The following is a 24,407-nucleotide window of genomic DNA, read 5'->3' on the forward strand; positions in this document are numbered from 1 at the left end:
AGAGATCACATTTTATAAACGTCAGGGGCATCATGACATGGGTACGTATCTTCAACTTAAAAACAGTTAAACAGAATATAACTATACATAGATCATTCTAGAAGGAATTACGTACTTAAAACTTCTGTTACATTTAGCTTTTGAATGATTTCGAGTTACCTTATAGAGGTGAGGCTACATGTATATACTATATTATTATGTATAATATCGAACGCGATTTTTTTATATATCTCATAGCTTTTTTGCTCAAATAAGTTTTAGTTGTACCCATATTTACAGAATTAAGCTAGTTGACTAGAATTGCACTGTATTGATAGAGGCGCACATATATTTACAGCATGAATGCAAATAGCTAGATTGCATACTGTATATTGAGAAAGTAATCGCAAAACAAAGGGGAGAATTCTCATCCATATATATAATCATATATCGAATATAGTAAGTTCGTAATTTCACATATATATAAACACAAGTGCAATGTGCATGACTACGTACCCACAATCAGTGTGTATCACCAACTACCTTATCATATCGCAAAGCCTGCAAACCAAGCTTATGCGACACCGGCCGATGCCCCCAGGACTGCAAACAATGGTTCTCAAGTTTCTTCTCATGTGGTTTAGTGGCAAGCCGTCCGAGTTGATCAATGAGAATGTAGATGTTGATATATATTGAGTGACTTATTGATCCACCCCTTGATCAGGCTCTTTTTGTGATCAGAAGCAGTAGCCAATGGTAGTGGCTGGGTCGGCGTTGGTGGCTTCTTGCATAGAGTGAAGTTAACACCACAAGATCCGATTGTTTCCCAAGGACTCAGAGCATCAACTCCGGCGGCTGTGGAGCAGTATAACACGAAATCTTCGAGATCGGAGCCCAGAACTGGTAACCTACCTTGACGCTCGTAGAACTTCAAGGCCCTTTGGATGACCGTAGCGACAAGTTCCTTCTTGTCGACGACAAATCGGATCGGCCCGGTACTGCCCACGATACTGATCTTGATCAGCATCATAGTATTGTCGCCCTTGGTTGCTTTGCGCTTCTGCTTGGAGAGCAACATCGTAGGAAAGTTTAAGTTTCTTCCACCTGCATGCAGTGGTGAACGATTCTTAATTTGTTTAAGGGTCGAGGCCGGTGCAGCTGTAGTAGCACCAGAACGGGCCTTCTATTCTGCCTTGCAAAGCCACTGGCATAAAGCAGTGCATGAAGATGATGGTTATGATGAACAAGTAAGCTTAGGGTTTTGGTCTGGGAGCTTTGGTGTACCTAGCGATGAGTTATAGCGGTTCTGTAGCTAGTTTGGGTTTATAAACTCCTACTTATAATCTAGTTGTATCCTTGTAGTTTATGGATTGGCAAATCCTTGTTGGGTAAGGATTTAGATTTCCTTGTTTTTTTTTTTCCTTATTTTATCTGAGAAGGAATCCTTATTCGTTAAGCAATATGGATTGGAATCATAAAACTAGAAAATCTATGAAGTAATTAATTTATGCATGTCTATATCTCTTCTCAGATACATAAAATGGTGGCGGCGTGAGATACCAGCCTACCACTATTACAGTATTATATCTCTCATTGACTAAGTTTATCTTTAATTAATTTCAGTATATACGGTATCCATTATGTGATTTAGGTCTTACGACTAGGGTAATACTGTAGCAATAATTTTCCTTAAGCTTGTATGAGGAATTCAGGATACTGTAGGTAGAAATCCAACTGCCTTTCTTTGTGCAGTGATTACCAAATCCAATAATCTTTTCCCCAGCAAGAAACCACGAGAGATCGAATAAATGGCCCCAAACAACCAATCCATGCCATAATTATAAAACCAGTCAATCAAGATACATATCACACTAAACCTGCATAGTTTTCCCAAAAGACGCCAAATTAACGAGCCGTTTTTTTTGTGGAAAGGAAATGGATAAGCCTTTGAACCATCTACCCCATGGAATAAGATCAAAAGTGAGCAATCATACAGTCACGAATCACCAGAGCCAGAGGGTTTGTATGTATAACAGTGACTTCTATAGTTCTGCCTCCAGAATTGTCGTTAATGACAAGAGAGTACGTACGTTGAAGAAGAAGACATATAATATATATATATATATATAGAGCCTCACTAGCTAGGGTTAGTACGTATCAGAGTTAGCGGCTATGGAACAATGTTCTCTCTTCTATTTTTTTTTCTAAGTACGTGGAGGAGGAGATGCTTCACACTCTGTTTCCCATATGCTAATATATCTAGCACAATGTTTAACGAGGATGTCATGATTTAAGCCGTACTTTCAGAAAGTTCTGTTAGTGTATTATCTATCAAAACATGCTTCACGAATGGATGGTGATTTGTTCAAACTGATTCGCATATTGTTACATATTTGTTACATATATATATATATATCATATATACCAAGTTAGCTATTAGCTAGAAAGCAACAATACTCATTCACTAAAACAATAATATTGAGATGGATCGCCTTTTTGCTTGTTTGATGATATTTGCACTAATTTGTGGATCGGTCAAGGGTCAAGCGTCAAGTTTTTGTGCTGAAACCTGGAACGAGTTCAGCAACTGCATGAGGTACATCACCGGGTTAATTTCGCAACCGTCAACGGAATGCTGTGATTCGGTGAAGAAATTGAACAAGATGGCCAAAAATAGTGAGACTGGACCTCGCGATATATGTCAATGCATCGAGGACATGTCTCGTACATATGATATTCCTTTTGTTGCCTCCATCATCCAGGATCTACCCGTCATATGCAGTGCACATCTTAGCTTCCCAATCTCTAATCGGATGAACTGCACCATGTAATTGCTCTCTCTCTCTCTCTCTCTCTCTCTCTCAAGAATAAGACCAAACCATACTTTTATATCATTATTTGTACGTACGTTCACTACATATATAAAGGTTTATTTGATGAAAGTATATTCTTCTCGAACCTCTCTCAAATGGATTACATTCTCCTACAAGGCTACACAAGAAAGAAAAGGTTAACAGATTAAGCGTGGATCGATTGAAAATGAAAGGATTCACCCTTTAGCAGTTCCAAACTTTAGTAAATCCAGTACCTACTCGATCAGTAGCCTTTTCATTTCATCCTGTCAAGCTTTTTCTGTTTAATTTCATCGTTAGATCTAGTTGCATTCCCGAAAATTAACAATTGATTGTATAAAAATCGGAGGATTTATTATGTGTTATGGACTTATAGTCGACTCTTCTCTTTGCTATGCAGTGAACCAGTCAATCTACTTACCACCTTCACCTTCACATGAATTGAAGTCCTCGCAACAACAAATCATGTGCCCTTCAGCAAATTATGCATGCTTATTGCCCGACTTGTATTGGCTTTTGCTATGAAAACAGATTAGAGTTGAAGATTCGCAGAACAAAGCTGTATGTGGCAGTTGGAGGAAAAATAGCCATATTGCCATCATACTTCCTTGTTCTACACATTCTCCAATTTCAGATCTCCGGTCCAGGCCAGGGTGTACACTTTGTCAGTGGCTGCAAATTAGAATTCGCAGCCTTCACCTGTAGCTCCACCAAAGTGAAAATATATGGTAACTTTTCAGTAGGCGTTTTCTTTTCCTACAAGAGGGTCATAGCAAAAGATCACATACCAGTCGTTTTGCCGGCTAGTAAAACAGAGCATACAAGATATTTCAAAATAATGCTACTAAACCCAATCAGGCATGTTTCAGAAATTTAAGTCTTACTGGTTTCCCACCATGTAATGGTTCAACCTAAGTACATTAATATAAGGCATAAATGCCGATTTGCACCCCAAACTTTGCTGAAATTGTCAATTTGCACTCCGAACTTGCATTTGAGTCAATTTACCTCCTAAACTTGGTAAAAATTGTTGATTTACACCCCGAACTTGTATTTGAGTCAATTTACCTCCTAAACTTGGTAAAAATTGCCGATTTGCACCATATCCGTTAAATTTAACTGATTCTATCCAATTTTGCGTCACATGTCATGCATTTAAGGGGTAGTATTGTCATTATATATTTATATTTTTCTTAAAAACAAATAAAAATATTCTTTAAAATGAGGATTATTTTGTTAATTAAATTATTTATTTACATTTTTTTCTACCTACTTAACCATACTTTGAATTATATATTCAATATACCCACCCATTCAAATATAATGTGTTGTGTATAAATATATTTTTATATGTACACATTGTTGGAGGATGAACAAAACAAGAATAATAACGACGTAATAGAACAGAACGTAACCGTTTATTGATTGATAATGATGCCAATATATAGGCATTATATAACCACAATCCCGTAGGATTCTATTACAGAGATGCGAATCCATCTCTAACAGAACCCCTAATAAGGCTAAGACACACACAATGGTAGAATAGTAATTCTCTCGGAACACACATTTATTTTTAATTTTCAATGCATTTATTTATTTATATTTTTTCTAATATCTTTTAACATACCATATCACATAAAATAATAAATATATAAATCAATAACATGCTTCGAAAAAACAAACATTGTAGCAAGTGTTCCTCTTAAGTAATTTTATTAATTTATTTCATTTTTCAATATGAATAAATATATAATGACAATACTACCCTTAAATGCATGACATGTGACGCAAAATTAGATAGAAACAATTAAATTTAACGGATGGAGTGCAAATCGACAATTTTTACCAAGTTTAGGAGGTAAATTGACTCAAATACAAGTTCGGGGTGTAAATCGACAATTTTACCAAGTTTAGGAGGTAAATTGACTCAAATGCAAGTTCGGAGTGCAAATTGACATTTATGTCTTAAAGTACTTAAGGAGAAACCATCCTTTCAAAAAAGTAAAAGAAAGGAGAAACCATCTATGGAGTACATGAAAGATGAAACCACCACATTATCAGCAATTTATTCTACTTTCTCACATTATGCGATACAGCAATCCAATTTTCATCACTAATGGGAAGCACAGTGCAATCTTCTGGAAGTGTCACCGCCATCCGTGGATAAACAGTAACCTTGTTGGTAAACAATCTTTTTGCTGGTGGCTCAAGAGTAGGGTCCATATCTGAAGTATGGTCAGAAGGCAAAGTTGACAACGAACCATTTTGAGACACAGGGGATGCAGAATGTGAAGTCTTCGGTTCAAGGCCATGCACATTGCCAGGTGGAGTGGATCCTCCACCTACATCAAGATTCACTCTCGGAGAAAGAGTTGCAGATGGATGATTGGTTCCCATTGTGGCCACTGTAATGAAACATTATGTACTCTTAAATTTAAAAAATACATATTGCACAAAATGAAACCAGTGTAAAAGCAATGTACTTGTGTATATAGGAAAAATTGCATGAGTTTTAATGTAATGGGGAGTTCCCTTTAACAAGTATTCTGAGTTGGTAGATCATATTATGGACCTCTTATTACTTGTCCAATATGATAACTAGTTCCTACAGCGGCTACTGCAATTATATATAAATGTGAACCCACTCATAAGTTGGCACATGGATTTTAAGTTCATTATACATTATCTTATAGTATTGTATACTGAGATGCATTAATTAGGTCTAATTAGTACGAAAGCATTCCCCCCCCCCCCCCCCCCCAAATCCCTCTTTTTTCGCCTCACTAGATCTACGTGAAATAACTTTCCACGATTTTATATTATCCTTGATGTATAGCAGCCCGCTGAACAGCCAAACTCCAAATTTAAGGAATGAATTCAATCTACAATGCGCCCACAATTACAGCAACAAAAAACAAACAATATTTAGGATTCAAAAACAGATAGCAACCATTGATGAGCCACTACAATGCAGCAGCCACAACTTGGTTAGAAAAGAAATATCCTCTTTGGAGACCTAAGACTAAGCCCAGCTCTGTTTGGTCCAAAATAAAGCTTCCGTAGTGGTTGAAGGGTCTTAAGAGTGTCAGTTATCAGTTGTTTGGAGAGTAATTGAGAGTCTATTTAAGTCTTAGGGTGTGTACTTAAGGGTCTTGTTAAGTTTGTTACTAAGTCTTTAATTGAGTTTTCTAGTGTTCTATAACTCAAAGGGTAATGCATATTTAGCCTATACATATGCTATCGTTTGTGGACCCAAATCACATAGAATCAAAATGAACTCAAGTTTCTTGAAAGGTTCAGTGCCTAAGCTCTCCCATTAACCTCTCTCTCAGTCTCTTCTTTTTTCCTTAGACAGCTAAAAGCCCCTCTATTTCTTCTAAAACTATTCTGCTTTCTTAATCTCTCATTCTCTCAACATTCCCCAACCTACTCTATGCATACCCTCACCAACTGGTGCTTTGTTCTGCATCAGCTCAGCTTCAGTGCTGGTGAGATTAAGAGAGGTCACCCATCCTCAACTGGTACAGATCCCTGAGATCCTTTGGTTAATCCATGCGATAAATTGATCAAAAAAGAAAGAGTAGATTCCACTCTTCCAATTTGTAGCTATATAGTCCAGGCATTTTTGGTATTTATTTGGTCCATGCATCCACTCAACCTCCTGCAAGTTCAATTTTGAATGCCCTAATCTTCAATTTGTTGAACTAATTTTAGGGCCAGTCATTAGCGTTCACAGAAATTAGTAAATTTATCATGTGTTAAGGAAAATACAAGATCCCAACAAGGAGAAGGTTATGAACACAAATACATTTATTAGGTGTACAAGGCTTCATGAGAAAACATACCACTGATCTCCGATTGTCGTGCCCCAGTAACCGAATCAAGAATGGGAATCTTCGGAGAGTTAGGTCTCACTTGCTGTTGTAGATCAGCAGCTACAACTGGCAGAGCATGAGAATATATGACCTCGGGACCTTCTCGCCCTTGCAAAACCGGGGTGAGAAACAACGGAATCTGGCTTGACTTACCTGAAGAGGAACCCATATCATGAAATGAGTCAAAAAACCAGTCTCTAGCAAATGTAAGCCGACCAACCTTTTAACCACTCATATATATATATTCAAATTGAGTAAATTCTGATTAGGTCTTTTCTATGAAAAGGAATAGTATGATAGGGAAATTACTACTTACTATGAATGAAATCAAATTCAAATGACCTGCGTTTGTTGGGGGAAAATAATTCATTAATTGATTAATTAATTTAATTATTTAAGATTATTTACTTATTTATTCGTTTGTGCTATTGGTTGAGTTAAACTATTTAAATTGTAATAAATAACTAAAGTACAGTATATAATAAAAATAAACCAAATGATTTATAAAAGTGGCAATTAACAAACTCAATAGTATTATGAAAGATAATATAAAAATCTAGAGAATTTTACAAATAAAAAGAACATGAAATGGCTATAGATTGAGATGGGATAATATGTAGATTGTCTATGTTGCTTGAACATGGAATATAGGCTTCTTCGAGGTAAAGCTACCAGATAGGTCAAATATCTTCAAAGGACATCTTTCATTTGCTGTATTCAAAGCAAGCGGCAAACTATAGCAACACTGAGGATCACTTACTACAAGTGCTTAAACTTCCAGGTAGAAACTCTTTAGTGCGTAACAAACTCTTTGTTTGATATTTATAGATTAATAGACTCGAGTGTGATACCCATCTCAAATAAGAACATAACAAATATATATTATCACCTAGGGCTAACACTAATTTGGATCTAGTAAATTCAAGAAATATACACTTACGATCTCTCAAAGTATTGTAAGCAACTTTCGCTGCGCTCACTTCTGCCAGCTTCTTGCTTCTTGCTACTTGACCTGTAAAATATTCTCCTCTAATCTCCACAGTTGAAACAAAACTACGCATGTGAGGTTCCCCCGATGTCGTTGTGCTATAGAGTGGTGCATGTTGGCCTTCTTTTTGAAGTAGTTCTTGTAAAAGGTTCTTGTACAAACCAGAATCATCCTAAAGGGAAGCAAAGAAAAAAACAAACAAAAGTCTGTTTGACTCGTTTTGAATTATAACAACATGCATAGAATATATATTAATTGGAAACAGGTTGTCGGAACAATAACTTCTTGGGCTCCATCTGGTAACAGGGAGAGCAAAGCAACTTTCGCAGCTGCATGTTCCGCATCCTTCATAGTAGGAAGAAATTCTTGACCCTGATAAGTCCGTCCATCAATTGTTACTGTACATTTGAAACGAGTGTTATGAGGAGGACCTTCACGCTCACAAGAGTAGACAGGTAAAATGAGATTCCTCTTCTGAGCATAATATTGCAGCTGGTTCTTATGCAAATGTTGTACATCTACACCCCAAATAAAAATAGTATTAGTTGAAAAACATGGAAAATCACAAAAAAGTCAATGGGTATGAACTACGACTTATAAGTGAGTTAATTGATTAGTAAAATGTGTGGAGGTAGAATGTCGAAATTACAAACTGGATATGTCATTTCTCTCGTTACAAAATCTAAGTTTCATGTCCAACATTCCAACATGCTAGCGTAACAATAGAATGATGATAATTACATTCGAGCTTCATTCACATCTTTCATATGAAAATTTATTTTTACATGCACGGAAAACTTTTTCTAAACGATGCAAATTACTGAAGATCCTCTGTAACAACCCAACAAGCTTGAAGGTTATGTGAAAAGAATCAAATTACTCCAGTGAGACAACTGATAGAATATTAAGCTCAGCTTCAATAACTAAAAAATATATCACTAGAGCGTATACAGAAAAAGTTGTCTAATATTTAGATCTATTATCACCTTCAACATTTAATGTTCTGCCAGTGCTCTGAGAACCACAAACAGTAGCATTATCGATGACCTGAGGAGCTTGAGGCTCTTGCAATTGCTGTGGCATGTTTGTACAACTCCATTCAGAGCCCGGTCCTGGGATTACAAGCATTTGAAAATGTGAAAAAAGAAAAAGAAAAAAACAATAGAGGTAATACAAGGTAAGTTTCGGCACACGAAACACCTCAGTTAACAAAGTTTCATGTGGAAAAAGATCAAGTCATATTGTCCGTTCACCATTAGTAATGGTCTGTTAATGATCACAAACCCATCAATTATTTAGATTAGTCGCTTTTAACTACTACGGGAAAATTCAAAGAGAAGCCCCTCCATTAAAAGGCAAAGTAGATAAATCACATACAGTAACTTAACCAGATAAGCAACATCACATCATCACAATATTAAATTTAAGGGACTGCATATCAGGATCAATATAGAAAATGCCAGAAAAGTAAAACTCTTTCAAAAGTCCCATTCAAAAGTAAGATTAGCGAAACTCTCAAGTGGGCCATTAATTAAATTCACAACCATAGCACCAAACTTCTATAACTAAATAGAGTTGAAATAATCATGTCAACATATGATGAAGTACGCTTTATCTGGATCAGTTATGAATCAAAAGCAGTTCCTTTAAAGGTATGATCATGAACCTAAATGATCTGATGGTAATGGCAGAATTATCATCGTCTTGAAAGCATCAGAAAACATGCAATGTCGCAAACGGTAGTATGGTAGTTACGACAATCTGAAATTTATCATTGAATAGTAATATATAGTTGAATCTCGGCAGCTAAAAGTCACTAAATAAAACCGCCACACGTACACTCAATACAAACATGATTTTTTGTTCCATTTAGTCCAGATGTATCTCTTACAAACTCCATATCAAACCAAGTTGCTTTTAAGTAATCGAACAAAAACCTACTATTCCAACAGAAAGTATCGATATCAATTCACCAAGCACACTCTCTGAACACCAAATCCAAGCTATTCTCCTGCTTTCGCATACCATTTCCGTATATCTACTGATCAAGAGCTGTACAGCCTCAATAAACAACATATCACACAAGCTATATCACTATGATCAAATGTTCAACATTTGCACAACTCAAAATTTCAGCACCAAAAAAACAGGATTTTCAAACAGAAATTAGAAACTAACAATATCAAACCACAGCATAACTTGAGAGCCAGAATCGTGCACCTGCAATAAGAGGGAAACCGGAAGGAAGAGGGCGGGAACCACCTGGAGGTACGGCGGCGGCGGGGGCGGGAGGGGGAGAAGAGAAGTGATGAAAAGCGATGCAAGCGGCGTCGTTTTGGGCGAGCTTGGAGGACCTGAAGGATTGGGCAGCGTTGAAAGTGAGGCCGCTGACGACGACGGTGGCAGAGAAGCGAGGGTCGTGATCGAGGCCCTCCTTGGTGCTGGTGTACTCGGGTAACGACCACGCCTTCTTCTGGCACACATCCTGCAGCTTCGACTTGAACATTGGGTGCCCTAGTGATATTGGGATTCGGGTCGGTGGGGTGGAGGAGGCTCATGCATCTTGTGCACCAGGATATGAAACGGATGAGCGATGAAGGAAATGGAATACAAGGTAAACTACTCTCTAGTCAGCTGACCGCATATATAGCATGGATAATCTGATAAAAGAAAACGACAAAGAAAAATAGAATATAACTGAATAACTCAAACAAATCACTAAAATAAATTCATATGACCCAAAATAAATTGTTTTTCCATGCGGAGAGAAACAATATGGACTAGATTCGAAAGTGAGAGAGCGTGTTCATGTACAATAAATAGGGAAAATATTCATTTTTACGCACGAGTACATCAGTTTCACAAGCACACAGGACCGTGCAAAAATGATAGTTTAGAATGAAAAATAATCATGAAATGTAGATAATTGAATGTGATTGAAGAAGAAAAGAATCGACTAGTATTGATTTATGAATCATCCCTTTTTTCAGAAATTTTAAATGCACTCTAATAACATCTTAATACACACCCATATTTTGTTTTTTTTCTCTAATAAGATATATAAATAAGTTAAATGACTATAATAGACATATATTTTTAGAAGGAAAAAAGCATGGCGCAATATCTAGACTTACGTAGAAAATATGTCTTCTTCATTGTATACTAGAACTTATATTAGTTGTTATTATATATTTTCATTATAACAATGTAACGACCCTAAAATTTCGAACCTAAAAACTCAAAATTTCAAAGTCGTTAAACATCAAAACAATCTCATGAAAACGAAATCATTTAAAATGCACAGCGGATCATTACTGAGTTTTCAATACAACTCAGAAAACCAATTATTACAACCCAAATTTATAATTCAACATTACATAAGATGGAAAAGTAATAATCCTCACAATCTCTCACAGAACTCACAAACAAATCCACACCAATTCTCACACACAAATCCACGCTAGAAACCTCACCACAAGAAGGATACGAACAACTTCGAGTCTCCAGAGTCGTCACTCAATCTCCACTAATCAATACCTGCGAAATTATCCCCTACACCATCGAATTGGTGCACCGGGATTGTAAACACAAACAAATCCACACCAATTCTCACACACAAATCCACGCTAGAAACCTCACCACAAGAAGGATACGAACGACTTCGAGTCTCCAGAGTCGTCACTCAATCTCCACTAATCAATACCTGCGGAATTATCCCCTACACCATCGAATTGGTGCACCGGGATTGTAAACACAAACCCGGTAAGCTTATAGCTCGTATGAGTAAAATGAAAATATAATTCGCATATCAATATATACAAAAAATCACAAATCAACAAATATAAATGCCCTCATGAGTCAATGGACGGCCCATCTGGTCGTCCCAAAAATATATGAAATGAAAGTGCTCATGAGAAATCGGGCAACCCTTCTGGTTACCCAAAAACATTTATGATACGGGTACTAAAACCCTTGTGAAAGTGCTCATGCCAAACACGTCCGAAGACTGGTCAGAAGACATAAACACGTACAATAATCTACTCATTATTGTACAATTTCATCACATATTCAATATATAATTCTCATCGTCACTGTGATCATAATTCACAACGAAATCCTAACAGTATATAATATAGCAAACTATATATATTTGTACCTATTTACCATTTATACAATATATATATATATATAATCCACTTTATTATATACATGTCATATTTCTTAAACACATCCGAAGACAAAACGATTTAACAAATCTCAACGTTAAACCATGTACAATAATCTACTCATTATTGTACAAATTAAATCATATGCTCAATATTAAATTCTCGTCATCGAAATGACTAATTCCAATGAATTCATAACAGCATATAATATAGCAAACTATATATATATATATGTACTTATTACCATTTATACAATATATATGTAATCCACTATATTGTATACATATCGTAATTCAATATTAAAAACTCTTGAAAAATCTTGAATCTCCGCACGATAGATTCATAAATATGTGAGATTTTACTCACCTTATCGACTCGAGCGTAATTCCACAATTTCTGAAGATAATTCATTTCCTTGATTTATCGATCACCTTGAAAAGATAAGAAAAGAATTTAGAAATATTTCGTAAACCTTTAAATGCCGAAACAGTAATAATCGGTTACTGTTCAGCAATTTTCGGTTTTACGAATTTACTGTTTACTGTTTACTGTTCATTGTTCAATGTTACTATTCACGTATTTACTATTTATGTATTAATGTACAAATACACATCCAATACGTATCTCTGTACGAGTACATACTGTTTATGTATAAATACTATTCAAATGTACGTATTGTCTCAGTAAATAATAATTACCGAATTACCCTTCCAAAATTACTTTTTACCTTTACTAAAAGTAATTTACATTTACATTTACCGTACGTAAATAAAATTTACATTTACATTTACCGTACGTAAATAAAATGTATATTTACCGTACATAAATAAAATTTACATTTACTGTGTCAGAGTTACTGTTCACGCGCCGCCGCACGTGGCGGCGCGTGGGGTACACGCGCCACTCACCGGCGACCGCGCGTGGGGCTCACGCGCCTTCTCCGACGCCGGAGCGTATCACGCCACCTCCGCCCCAAAACTCATCCTCTCCTCCTCCTCTTTCTTCCTATGGTCGCAGACCACCCCTAGACTGCCCCACGCCCCCACACGCGCCGCCTAAGGCAGCGGTGTTCATCATTTCTCCCCCTCCTCGATCTCACTCTAATCTCCTCCACAAATCAACCAAAACATCCATAATACACACAACAACAATCACCATATCATTTAGAGTCGAAACCTCACCTATTTTTGGTCTTGGAGGCACCGAAGCTCGTCGGAGAGCTTGGTGTAGTCGTGCGGTCCGGCGAGGCGCGACGAGCTTCACGGCAGCGAGCTGGCTCGGGTCTTGCTCGGTGGTGCGTCGCGTCGTGCCTGCGATGTCGCTGGTGCCGGCGGTGAGGAGCACGTCCCTCGGTGGAAGGAGATCGTTTGGCGAGCCGAGAGGATGAGAGGGAGTCTTCGGGAGAGAGAAGAAAGGGAGGCGGGGGAAAGAGGGAAGAAAGAGGTTTCCAATTATGGGAACCCTAGCTGAAAACATTTCCTTTTATACCAGTTTCCAAAATCGGAAACAAACTTTCGACGTTAATAACTTTCGCGTCTCATGTCCGATTCGAACGCGTCACATGTCCACGCACTCGTATCGACGAGCTCTACAACTTTCGTGAAGTAAGTTTTCGCAACTGAGCGACGAAATAAAAGTCGATATATACGTTGCGGAAACGTAACGTTTTTCTAATTAAACGTTCCGAGAACGTTTCCGTTTCTCGTTTCACAACGTCGCAACCAATCACATTCATTCTAATTAAATTTCACAACTTTATAGAATTTATATCAAACCAAAATATTGTTTGAAATGTAGGGTTATTACAAACAATTCTTAATTTTCTTCTTGTATAATTGCAAGCCATGTTAAATAACTTAATACATATTTTTGTTTGATTTTGATTGATGTTGGAGTTGTAACAACAATAATTCTCCATTTAGTTATCAATTGATTCAATTCGTAATGATCATTTGAATATAGAATTAAATTTATAGCCAAAACTAATCAAACGTATGATTTGAAAATATTTTTTTAAACAATTATTACAATTACATTAAATATTATGATAATTAATGATTTTTCTAGAATAAAGGCTTTTAGGCACTTTGGGATGTGTATTTAGTAAAAAAATAATTAAGTTGTGAGTGGTATTAAGTAGGGGTGTGTATTAAGAGATTAGTATTTAAGAACGAATTTCTAATAAGATAAAACTTATACCCATGTTCTGATTACTTCACATAAAACACTTTTTCCCAAAATGATCGGAATTGAATTATTACATCCACAGTTGTTATTAGACCAAAACTCAATTTTCTTTTAACAGTTCACTATTTAGATTTGTGTACAAAAATCACTTTGATTAGTCTGTATGTTTACCATGTTGATTTGAAAATTTAAGTGAATATTGATCTTTGATAAATATTATAGTAAACTTTGTTCACATTTAATATTAACTAGATAGGTTGCCCACACTTGGTTGCGGGTTTGTTTATGGAAAAAGAAATTGTGAAATGGAAGTTGTTTAATCTATTGTATATCTTTATTTATTACATTTAAGATGTGGAAGAAAACTTGTGATACAAACTTTCATATGTTGTAAAGTCCTGCCTCTGCAATCTTGATCACAGTTGCATTCTAGTGCTCAACATCATTTGACAACTTCTGTTCTATAATATCTGTATAAATAGAGAAATATAAGCATGAGTGTTGATATTGCAATGGAATTTTGAAATTAAGTTAACAAAAATGAGAAATTGATGAAGGATATGGCTGGTCATGTTGCTCACCTAAAACTTAGATTGGCATCCCTATGTCAGTTCTCTTTTAATAGCATTTACTCACATGCATTGACTGAAATAACCTTAGATTGACATCCTTGTGTAAGCATTCACCTGTCAAATCTCAACTAATCATACACCTGTAGAGTATATTCTCCAACAGCCAAACAATAAAATGTAATGCTTACTGGCTCAATTATGCTTTCTTGAATGAATATACTCTCAATCAAATTATAAAAGAGTTAGAATCGTAACATGACCTTGCAAGAGTGTAGTCAATTCCATAATAGCTTTAAAACTGCACACTGGATAGTGAAATTCAAAAGAAAACTTCAAAGCTCGACCTTTAACTATGATCCCTACAATTTTCTAGTATATACAATAAATTTTCAAGCCAAAAACCTAGTAATCAGAATAGTTACAGCCAAAAAATTCACCAAACTAATAGATAATCCTTTGTATAAAAAGAGAAGAAAGGAAATAAAAGCATATCTCAGGACAAAGAAAAAAAAGACCTCTCAATAAAAATGAAAAATGAAAGCTCACCATCAAATAAGTATACACCTAACACTTGATTTACTTTCACTAAATTAATTTTAGGAATTAAAAAAAAAAGCAATACCTGAGTTAAAAAGTTATGCATGCAATATGTTCACTCTCTCTATTAGATGGGTTTCCTTTGTACTGGTCAGTCTAATCTTTGACATATGCCATTGTCGTTTGCAGCCTCATATTTTATAGTACACATTTAAAGCTATACATCACCTAACGACACATAGGATTTTTAGTACTTGTCTATCCTATATTTTTACAAAATATCAATAAGTAAGAAATCTCAGATAAAACAGAAGCTTACAAAATGTAGGGAAGTACTTACCTTACCCATTAAAATAGGATACCTTCTAAAGGTAAATACTAATGTTAGATGAGATGAAAAATAGTTAAATATATATATGCAAGCAATCCGAACATGAATTTTATGGATCCAAAGAACCAATGTTACAAAAGCATACATACTGAGTGTGGGGCCTGAAAGAAAGGACACCAACAAATTTCGAAAGAGACTTAACTGGTGTACATAATGAATTGAACTCATCTATAACTTCAGTAAAAGAAACAAACATAGATAAACATTCCATTGTATTCTTTGTTTTTTAGAAGAAACATACACATTCCATTGTATTGTTATATTGATACTGATGGCAAAATGTGTTCTAGAGAAAAAGAAAAACTGTAAACAAGAACAAAGCATGAGGAATGAGATGGGAAAAATTAACCATCCAATATTAAGGTTGAGTACAATGAGCTGAACAATTGATCTCTCATGCTCTGTAAATATAAATTGACCTTTTACTTTCTTATATAAATTGTAAATTTTGTCGTCGATATTTTGTTGTACTCGTGATATATACTGTACTAAGGGGGTTTATATTTTTAATGTGAGTAGTTTTTGTTACAAAAGGGTTTTCAAATTGTCTTCTCTTTATCTTCAATTGTTACGGTGCTATAGCTGCTGCTAGAACCTATAAAGCTATTAAGTAGATAGTAATGTGAAGAATGAATGAATTTAAACCAATAATATATGGAAATCTTTAAATAGAAGAGGTTTAATATTCCATTTATCAAACAACATACATGTTTTTGTAGCTGGCCACTTAAATAGAACGTCTCCAAATTCCTATACCAACAAAACTTGAACATCTGCCAATAACAATAGCTATAAGGTCAACATTATAAAACATTGTAGTTTCTAAATATCGCATAACATGTAACAAAATACTAACGTGCATACCCCAAATTCTTAAACATACAAATAATTAAGTGGATCCATGCCTTTTTTAAATCAAATAACCAAAAAGTATGAAGTGCACTCCTACACCAATTTGATAGGCAACATCGTTAACCTAATACAAAGTTAATCAGTTAGATCTTATCAAACAAATAAGGATATAGATATAGCAAATGTCATATGGAATATCAACGTAAAGATAACTTCTACCAGTAAATGGCGTTTTCAAATGGAATAAAAGTGAAAGTTAAGAACCCAAAAATGATTTTTTTAAAAAAGCCACAGAAATCCAGAAACATTTCCAAGAGAAAGATACATGCAATGAAAACTCATGACCAATCATAAACATAAATAAACTCACCTTAAATGACCTCAAACATTGACAAATCAGGGACAAAAACCTACATAAAAGAAAAAAGCCCCAATTAAATTCAATTTAAGATAACTTCAGAAATACATATCAATCAAAAACTTGATAATCAATCCTTTAAAGCACATTTATAAACACAATCCAACTGACGGGCAATTTTGGCACCAAATCCTCATTCCTTGACATGTTCTTTCTATTTAGTCTCTGCAAAATCTACAAATGTACAATAAATGAAATTAGCACAATGTCATGGATAGAGAATATAGATATTAGATGGAAAACATCAAACATGTTTTTGTCAACATTGTCTATTCTAAACTAAATAGTTTAGTTAGAACTGACTAAAAAAGGTAGTAGCTTATGTCTTAATTCAATCAGAACAAAATACATGCAAATAGAACCTAGTTTTGGACCCCAAGATAGTACCTGACAAAATTATATGATTGTATAACCCATAATAAACCAAATCACAATCAAGAAAACCAAATCGCTTCCAACCTCAGATTGCTCTTTGCTTCTCTTATATTCCTCCTCCAATCACGTTTATTCCTCCTCACGGCTTGCTGGCTATTCGATTGTTTAAATTAGTAGAACTAAGGGACGAACGGTATAATGAACATCAAATGATTTTTTGTAAGCCAAGCAGATACATTGGATCGAAACATGTATCAATAAATAATAATAGCAGTCAGCATTAAAACACTGCACCATTGTATAATCCAATAATAACCCACACCAGGTTAACCAAAAGTGACAGCATTCACTTGTTACTTGAATTACTTGAATGAATACCTATTATTGAAGCACTTTCATGGTACTTGGTTGCTTTATGGATTGTAAATTATTATTCCAAGCATAGTAGTGCCATAATCTCTGTAGATTGAAAAATATTCTAAATTAGTGACAAACTATATGTTTATCGCAGACCACCAATCCATTTTAGTAACAAAACTATGAAAAGTTGTAAATCCATATAATTTTAAATGTCACACCTCCAGTATCATCAAATAAGTATCAGTGACATTTTGATGAACACCTTCCATGAGTTCTCCTCACCTTTGCAACCTAAAACATCAACTTTTGATAAACAAAGGAACATGACGCATGGGTTAATCTCAAGTGATAGAAACATGTTCAAATAAGTCCAATTTCTTAAATATAAAAACCATCCAAAACTTTCAGTAGCATCTCACTGAATACTTTGAAAAAGAACATTACTCTCCAAACATGATAAAATCATTCTTGTTCTGTCAATAACCTGGTCACCTCTTCTGCAACCACCCAAAAGCAGTTCACAGCTTCTAATCATTTTTCAATCAGCTCTAACCAAAATACTTAGCAGCATTTTGTCAAACATCTTTTGTGCGGATTGTAAATAAAGGATTACAACGTGAGAGTTATTACTCACTATAGCAATCAAAGATAACATGAGTGTATAGAGAAAAAGAGAAAAAGTCCACCATTGTCATTGAATTATTTCAAAATCGAAGATAGCGATAATCATGAAAAAATTGCTTCTTTGGATTTAATGGTCTCAATGATACTGAAAAATACAGGAATCGATAACGACACGATAAACAAAAATTCAGAACAGCTATAATTTAATAACAAATGTAACCCATATTGAAACTTAAAGCAAAAGAGATATAAAAAAAAAGGAAAACAAAATTAGTTAAACCAAAAAGATTTCACTTTATTTGAATTCAATCTGAGCAATCTGGGGTTAGAGCAAAACCTATCAAATTGATAAGAGCAAGTTTTGGTCCCCAAGATAGTACCTGAGGAGATTGATCTGATCACATGTATAAGATTAAGAGTTGGATATGACTCCTTCATCATAAGCTTAAAATCCAAATGATATGCAGAAAAAATAGACCAAATGTAATTTTTTCCTTCTTCCTCAACACCTTGTGAGTAGAAAAAGCATCGTTGGTTAAAAAAATCAATAGAACAAGCAAACAAAGAGAACAATGGAAGAGTCGAATTCCCTCACCCGATCGCAGTACTCATATTGCGTAAATGGAGAAACGCATAACCCAAAATATTTGAACTGAAAAGTAGTAAGCATACTTGATCAAAAGTCGTTCTCGGTAAAAGCGGTCATCTTATTATTTCAGTGTATTCGAGGTTTTGGTTTTGGAAAAGAGGAGGTCGGTCTGTTTATCGAACCATGTACAATTTTATCTACAAAACAACTTGTAGCTCCCAAGACTATATACCTCGCAAGGGGAAGGGCGCATGCGTCAATTTAACAAAGTGGCAGTCATGTGAATATTATGGAAAACCTGGGTTCTCTGACAGAACCCTTATGAACAGTACGCACCTATAGCGCGTCTAATATATATAGTAAATAGTAAATATTGTTTTTCTCTGCTAGGGTTTGCTTAGCGGCTTTGATAAGATCTCCAAAATGGGCGGTGACGGTGAACCTCAGACTAGGAGGATTGGGTTGTTCTTTTCCCTTTCGTTCTCTAGAGAATCTCATAGTGGTGGTAGGGCTCCTCACTGCTTTAATTATCTACCGTTTCTTTTCTTCTTTTTATTGTTTCTTGATATCCCTCTTCTTGGAGCCGGAATGGTTGTGCTGGTGTTTGGGTTCAAGGTGCTTGAAGTCGATGTGAGCTGGGATCCTAATGGAACCAGATGTAGAATTTTGACCTTATTGGGTTTGAATCTACTTTTGGTTCTCCTCTTAGCTAACGACAATGCAATTAAGGCTAGGTAGTGGAGGAAATTACCCTTGTATGTATGTTAAGTCGGCAACCATTTAAAACCCAATTTGATACCTCGCCAGAAAAAATTAAATCTAAGGATGTTGGTATGCGATTTTGAATGGTAGCAACTTTGTACCGACAATGTTGTTTTGTGATGGTCGTCAACGCCAATGGTCGGAAGCTAGTGTTCACACAAGAAATGACGGCTCTGCCCCTAGTGTTTCACTTGATTAAGCTGGTGCAGGTTTGAGCCTATGCCAGCCCAATTAGTTTCACTTTGTGGATTGGGCTCCTATGTTTGTGTGGCTGGTTTGGATTTGATCTTTATGACCCATCGTGAGGTCTAACTATGATCAAGGGTAGACTATGCTTATGTGGTTAAAAAAAAAAGTAAGCTTTGTTCACAAAAAAAATATTGTGAGGTTGATGATAATCCTATAAATCATGTTGTATATAAGCGAAAAAACAGTAGAACAAGATCAAGCTACAAAGCTTCATCAACCATCTTAGAACATTAATGTCTCAACAACTGAATGTGTTTAAAGTTCAAAACGTGTTGTAGTCGGAGGATGGAGAAACAGTGATGTCGTACAACTCATGAGTACGTTAGGTCCAGTCTACCATGTCGAGTTAGGAAAAATCTAATAATTTTTTTTGAACAATTTTAAATTGTTAAAAAATTTCTCAAGTATTTCGCTTTTTAAATAGAATATTGAATAGCCAAAATAATCATAATTTTATTCAATTATAAGGAGGCTTTTATCTTAGCATAAAATCATATATGTCGATTAATCAAAGATTACATATGTCAAACCTCGATTTTTTTAATGAAAATTATTTTTGAGGTGCAACTTATATCCCATTATGGAATGAATTTTCATAATAGAACATGAAAGAAATTGGAATAGAGAACACATAAACACACAAAATGAAATTTATTCTTTATTACATAGTTCATATAGCAAACATTACATAGTGGACTAATCACATAACTCTACTCTTGAATGTTGATTTTATACATCTACAACTCCTGACAACTTTAACTCCTTTTAGTCACTAAATGTTGGTCTCTGTTAATCCTGCAAGAAATGTTAAAGGATAAGCACAACTTGCGGCTTAGTAGGGAGTTATTCTTCTCAAACAAAGATAATTATACAATTAATATATGACATATGTATGTATGCATGTTCTACTCCAGTTAATCTACATAGAAGAATACACTGAGCCTACATGTGTTATACCATGCATTTTATCATAAAGGTGACTCAGGATACTCAACCATATGAACTAACTTCCACCAAAAATCATTTGCCTAGCCTCTTTTGCTAGTCATCTTGTTTATTCCCCTTTTCTCCAATCCTGAATTATCCTTTCACACTCTATACTAATTGAGCAACAACCATGGGCATACGTGGGTGCATGGTACCTGCTGAGATTATGGACTCAGCTACGCAAAAGATCAATATCATATTTCATTCGCCACCCTTATACCTCAATGTATATTTTCATATAATGATGCATAAACAGATAACATATACAATAATGTGATATAAACAAATATTCAACCATTCACATATCAAGCATATCAATAGACACATGCACACAATCTAAATGAGTCAGGGTCAGATCCCCCTACCTGGATCCAAAGCTATTGCATGGTTATACTTCCTTGCATAATGTAAATGTCCAAGCTCAAATCACATAGTTCAGTTTTAACAGAAGCTTATAGTATGACTTTAAGAACAAGAATAATAATCAGCTATGATGCTATAAAGTAGTTAACAAAATGGTAACACTTGAAAGAAAACACATTTCAGTTTCTGGACTAGTCACCTTTACCCACAACGTACACAAGTACAAACATGCTTAGAGTCTAACTCTATAATATTCTAGTGAATTGTAATAGAAACTCTAAAGAAACTCATAGACTTAAAAACACCTTGATTGTTTTTTGAATTAGTTATGAACTTTCAAACATCAGCTTCAATTTCAAATATTTTTGTCAAGTTTCTACTGTGTGTCCCTAACTGCCTAGATTATGTGATTAACATAAACTCTAAGTGGTACAAAACTTTTGATTACTGAAATACAACACTTCAATTATATAAAGAAACAAATCTAATCTTGCAACTTAAGGGCTTAATTAGATTATAACAAAAACAGTGAAGAAGAAATATTTTGAAACTCTATAAACATGTCTAAACGTTTAGCTAACTATAAAGCAACTTTAACCATTGATTTCTACCGTCAACTTTAGAAACCAGGTAAGTATATGTGAAAACATAAACACCAAGTTTAGAATCATACAAAAACAGGGACGCACTTTAGACACACTTTGTGACTTAACAACAAAAAACCCAAAACAAAAAATTGGTTAATTGAGTTCCTGACCAGTAAATGCTTTGATAGAAAATGACATAGTTTGACTGCACATTTGTAGTTTATGTTTTCAGGAAATTTATAATAGACATCCTAAAAAACATGAGAGAACTGAAATCACATAAAAATGGTATATCTACAATAACTTAATAATTTTCAAAGTTGAACACCAATTACATGCTTTTCTAATAGAATTATGTTCATAAAACGTTTTCGCTAAAAACGGAGCAACTTGGCTGGATATCTGCAGATGGTGTCTTCTAGAAATTTATAAACACATTCTAAAGAACAATTCAAAACTGGAATCACAGAGAAAGAAGTAGCTATGATTTTTCAAAGTTAAAGATTAGCAGGACAAATAACCAGATTTGGCTAAAACTAGAAATCATTTTACAAATCAATTTCTACAATCCAAGTTTAGAATGAAAAACGACATGGTTGGGCATAACAAAGAGTCCTTTGAAAAAAAAAACTAGAACAGAACCATCTAAATCAATAACACATGCTGAGACAAGCCAGAAGCATCAAATTGAAAACATAAACACAATAGAATCAAACCACCAAAACATGTATTTTTTTAAAAGCATATATCTGAATTTATCACAAAAACAATGTGATTTCAGACAGTAGCTCTTCTGAAATGACAAGACCAAACTCTAGAGTGAATCAAATGCAGAAGTTAAGATCATACTTAAACACAATAATCACATAACAAACAAGTGATAAGGCATAAATATATATATCAATCTAATTCTCAATACCTATTCTCTTATATTTCTCTCTGTTCAGATTAAACTCCTGAAAATCTTATCTTACAAATGCAGAGCACACTCCTATTTATAGTGTTTGGGATAGGAGATAAAATGTAGTGTCCAAGTCAGGAATCCTTACCCTTTTAGGTACTACACCAGACAACTTTAGCTTTCTAGGGTTCCATCTCCTAGTTCCTAGCTTTGAGGAGTCGTCATGTGAGTAGCTTGTTTTTCACCCACTTGACACCTCTTGCTTCTTTACATCTTCGATAGTAATTAGCGTCTGTCCTAAGGCGGTGGCTAAGTTTCAGATAAAGAAGCATCTGTAAAAGGGGGAAAATGAAGAACATGATGAACAAAGAGGACAACCATTCGACTTTCAGAAAAGAACGTTGTTGAAGAAGAAGAAGAAGAAGAAGAAGAAGAAGAAGAAGTTGTTATGATTTCTATGACAAGAGGTTTTTTATTCTTAAAAATATGTTTTGGACTTGGGTAACGGATCATGGTCTTGACTCCTACTAAACCCAAAACATAATTTCAACAAATATATATATAAACAAAAATACATATAAATAAATTTATAAAGATATATATGTATTAAAAATTCCGGGCTATTACAACATAACATTCCTTATTTAGCTAGATTATAATCTGTTTGTGTTTATCAAGTGGTATATATGGAAATCGAGAAATAAGCTGAGTTTTTATGCCTCATTTGTTATACCAAGCTGTTGAGATAAGATAATCTGGGACTATTCTTTTGAATGGAAAAAGACCAAGTCCATGGTTGGTGCTGCTTCTATGTTCATCTACACTCTTAAGAAACCCCTATTTGATGGATTCAGATCCTTCTCATCTGGCGAAATTGGTGTAGGTGATGTTATTAGATACTATAATGGTTCTTGGGTTGTTGGCTTCCAATCTAACCTAGTAGTTTATTATGTATCTGATGTTGAGGTTTGGGCTCTTCTAATTAGTCTTAAAGCTTCAACTACGCACCAAATTCTCAAGTTGGAGGTTGAGTCGGACTTAGTTATCCATGTGCAACTTAAGCAGAGCTCTAACCTTGATCTTCACCCTATTGGTTCCTTGCTCAAAGACTATTGCATCTTAATGGACAAAATGGATGATCCTAAGTTGGGTCATATCTTCAGAGAGCTAAATATGGTTGTTGATGCTTATTTAAAGTCAACATTGATCATGATATTGACAGTGTGTACTTTGACTACCCTTTTGAGTATGCTGAACAAAGAGTCCTTAATGATCTGAGCCAACTCTTGTTATGATTCTTAATTAGCTTGTTAGTTGGTTTTTTAGGTTTTTAAGACTCCCTTTATAAAAAATAAATTGTGTGCTAGGTGTGAATTTATACATATCCATATGTTCTAGATATAACTTCCTCGATGACAAATCCGCTCCCGTCGGCAACATCCACTAATTTAGAACTTAATTTGAAAACCAAATTTCGACCTGGACGTTTTTGAGATGCCCCTTATAGCCAATGAATGCCAAATGTTTTTCCTTGTGTGGATCCTATTTTAATGGGAACTTGATGAGTCGATCCGCCTAAACGTCTTGCATTTACTATTATATCTGGAGTTACTCCATGTCAAGTATATATTGCTTGACATAAAACAAATAATGGAGTTTTCATGAAAACAATTTATCAAATAAAAAAATCAATAATCAAGCCTTTGGAAAAGCCAAACATGTCAAGTCACTATTGGTTCAAGATAATTTCACTTAATAAATGATTCAAGAAAATGGCCCGAGCACAACAA

The 24,407-nt window shown here is 34.9% G+C and overlaps 2 protein-coding genes across 3 annotated transcripts; both read right to left on the minus strand.

Annotated features, from left to right (window-relative positions):
• Positions 1 to 643: 643 nt before the first annotated feature.
• Positions 644 to 1,057, minus strand: LOC126796999 (uncharacterized). Its single transcript, XM_050523697.1, has one exon. It carries the CDS (start codon positions 1,055 to 1,057, stop codon positions 644 to 646), a length of 414 nt encoding a protein of 137 aa, XP_050379654.1.
• A 3,705-nt stretch (positions 1,058 to 4,762) lies between these two features.
• Positions 4,763 to 10,305, minus strand: LOC126798514 (double-stranded RNA-binding protein 4-like). 2 transcript variants are annotated; one of them, XM_050525514.1, is made up of 6 exons: positions 9,918 to 10,305; positions 8,684 to 8,809; positions 7,980 to 8,095; positions 7,650 to 7,869; positions 6,680 to 6,862; positions 4,763 to 5,239 (listed from the first exon to the last, which is right to left on the minus strand). In XM_050525514.1, the coding sequence occupies exons 1-6, from the start codon at positions 10,201 to 10,203 to the stop codon at positions 4,905 to 4,907; spliced, it is 1,266 nt and encodes a 421-aa protein (XP_050381471.1). In that variant the 5' UTR covers positions 10,204 to 10,305; the 3' UTR covers positions 4,763 to 4,904. The 2 variants fall into 2 exon arrangements, with proteins under 2 accessions (XP_050381471.1, XP_050381470.1); XM_050525513.1 differs by having other exon boundaries at positions 4,769 to 5,239; positions 7,980 to 8,215.
• Between the last annotated feature and the right edge of the window lie 14,102 nt (positions 10,306 to 24,407).

The sequence above is a fragment of the Argentina anserina genome, chromosome 6 (genome assembly GCF_933775445.1).
Source record: "Argentina anserina chromosome 6, drPotAnse1.1, whole genome shotgun sequence".
Lineage (NCBI taxonomy): Eukaryota > Viridiplantae > Streptophyta > Magnoliopsida > Rosales > Rosaceae > Argentina > Argentina anserina.